The sequence below is a fragment of the Austrofundulus limnaeus genome, unplaced genomic scaffold (assembly GCF_001266775.1).
Source record: "Austrofundulus limnaeus strain Quisiro unplaced genomic scaffold, Austrofundulus_limnaeus-1.0 Scaffold437, whole genome shotgun sequence".
NCBI classification, from domain to species: domain Eukaryota; kingdom Metazoa; phylum Chordata; class Actinopteri; order Cyprinodontiformes; family Rivulidae; genus Austrofundulus; species Austrofundulus limnaeus.
Window position 1 is genome coordinate 406,013 of NW_013952839.1, and position 2,149 is coordinate 408,161.

A 2,149-nucleotide genomic window follows, 5' to 3' on the forward strand; every position below is an offset into this window, starting at 1 on the left:
CGATAGCCTTAGAGGGCGGAGCTTACACGAAATAGAACTGTCTGCGATACTGTGGTCACTTTCCATGTAGCATCAATTATGCTAATGCTAGCTGCCTGTCACGTTCTCTCGTCCTGGCCACACCTCCGCTTTCTAACACCCCCTCCCCTACCCACTTTGATGCATTTTTCAAATTTCGCCTTGGGGCGGAGTTATCTTTTCACAGGGGGGTAAGATACACTTTAATGTGAAAGTGGTCAAAAGTGAAAGAAAAATGCAAGAGAAGAACCAACCTTTTCGAAAAACAGAGCAAATACAACAACAATGTTTATGCTTGAGAAACGCCTACTTTGAGTCTGCATAGAACCCGTTCTCATTTATGATGCCCCCTAGATGGGCGGCACCCTTAGCTTTTGTCTATTTGGCCTATGCCACAGGCTGACCCTGTTTTAAATCATCCTTTATTTGGCAGTGTATATTATTTTAATGGAAGATTGAGTCAGTGAGTTTGTGTTCCAGTTTAATTAGCAGATTCTGTATTTCCTGCCTGAATCAGAATGATGATTTATGTGCATTTCCAAGCTCAGCTTTTTCTCACACACAGATTGAAAAACCATATTTTTTTATAAACCAAACACCCAAGCTCAGATCATGCTGCCATACTAAAGCTGTGCGTCACATTATTCATATTTTCTGTATTCAGAATATCAATGGAAGATACCAAATACCTCCTCTATTTTAGTAAAGCATTGTGAAAAAAATTAGTTTCCATCAAAAAGACTAGTAGAAACAGTGTTTAATATAAATCTACATTTTTGATACTGAATTTCTGAGCTTTTCTTTTCCGTTGTTTTCTCTTTACTTTGTACATTTTTGGTGAAAATCTGTACAGTAGAATTCCCAGCAGATATTCTCCATTATAGTTAGTTTTCTGCTTGCTCAGGCAGTCTGCAGTTGTTGTCAACTAGACATTTAGTAAATGTTGCTGTGTGAGTTCATTATATGCATTTTAAATACTTAAAACTACAGCAGAACAAAAATGGAGGTACTTTTTTTTTCTCCTCAGTGATGGAGAAGCCAGAGGAAACCCAATGGTGTCTGGTTTCCAAGATGAACTTGATCTTGATGACACTGGTCCCAGCCTCCACCTGCCTAAAACTCTGCCCCCCAGTAAAGATGTCACTTTGACCAGTGATGAGGAGGAGGGAGAACAGGTCGCCCCCACAGTCACACAAGATCAGAACCTGGACAGTGAACCTGAGCTGAAAGCGTATGTTATTGTTTTTTATTCTATTCTATTTAATTTTACTTCCCCCRCAACAACTCCTCACCGCAGAATTAAAACTCATAACACATGCACAGTCAGCGATAACAGTACTGATTTCAGAACTATTTGTCTTCATGGAGAACTAAAGCAGTCATCTCACTAATGAGGCACATTAAAGGAAAAATAATATAATCATAATATTTAGTAATTTTATCAATAAATTTTCATTCACTTTTTCCATAAGTTTTCAGGAAGTAAATTCCACCAACTGCAGGATGCACATTGTCATAGAAATCTTTATTCACCCAAGATAGAAACACGTGATCCAAGAATAAAAAGTACTCCTTGAAATGGTTTATCAGGATTTATTGCAATTGCAACACACACACCATGTCACACAGTGCAGTGGTACATGGAATGTGTGCCCTGAAGCAGTTTCAAATACACAAATTTGTACAGTATGTTATTCAGACAGACAATAAACATCTCTCTTGGTGCCGAAACTGGGCCAAGGAGAGAACGATGTTTAATAAACAGCAATAAGAATGATTACACCTAAACAGATATTGTTCTGGTTGTAAAACACTTTATCTGAGAGAAAACAGAGGATAAAGAGTAAAATCATAAAACTAGGGCTGTGTATTGGCAAGAATTTGGCGATACGATACATCTCATGATAGAGGGGTCATGATACGATATATCCCAATATATTGTGATACTGTAAGCAAGGTGGTATATTGCGATTTTTTTTTTGGTCCAAAAATTCTATTAAATAAAAACCTCTTACTGACAAAATAAAAGAAAAACCAAAATTGATTGTCTCAAAAAATTCTAATATTACATAGACATACTTTTGATACATTTAGCTGTGTTCTGCTTTGTATGTATTTTATTTTATTTGTT

The 2,149-nt window shown here is 36.9% G+C and overlaps 1 protein-coding gene across 6 annotated transcripts in view; it reads left to right on the forward strand.

The window, feature by feature from the left end:
• Positions 1-2,149, forward strand: part of LOC106529325 (RAB, member RAS oncogene family like 6) — a 52,301-nt gene that overhangs the window by 36,219 nt on the left and 13,933 nt on the right. For 5 of the 6 annotated variants that reach the window (XM_014024714.1, XM_014024718.1, XM_014024716.1 and 2 more), the window contains one exon: positions 1,046-1,249. The exons of the other annotated variant lie outside the window; for it this stretch is intronic. In XM_014024714.1, coding sequence (XP_013880168.1) covers positions 1,046-1,249 — 204 coding nt within the window. The remainder of the gene's footprint in view (positions 1-1,045; positions 1,250-2,149) is intronic. 6 annotated transcript variants of the gene reach the window in all.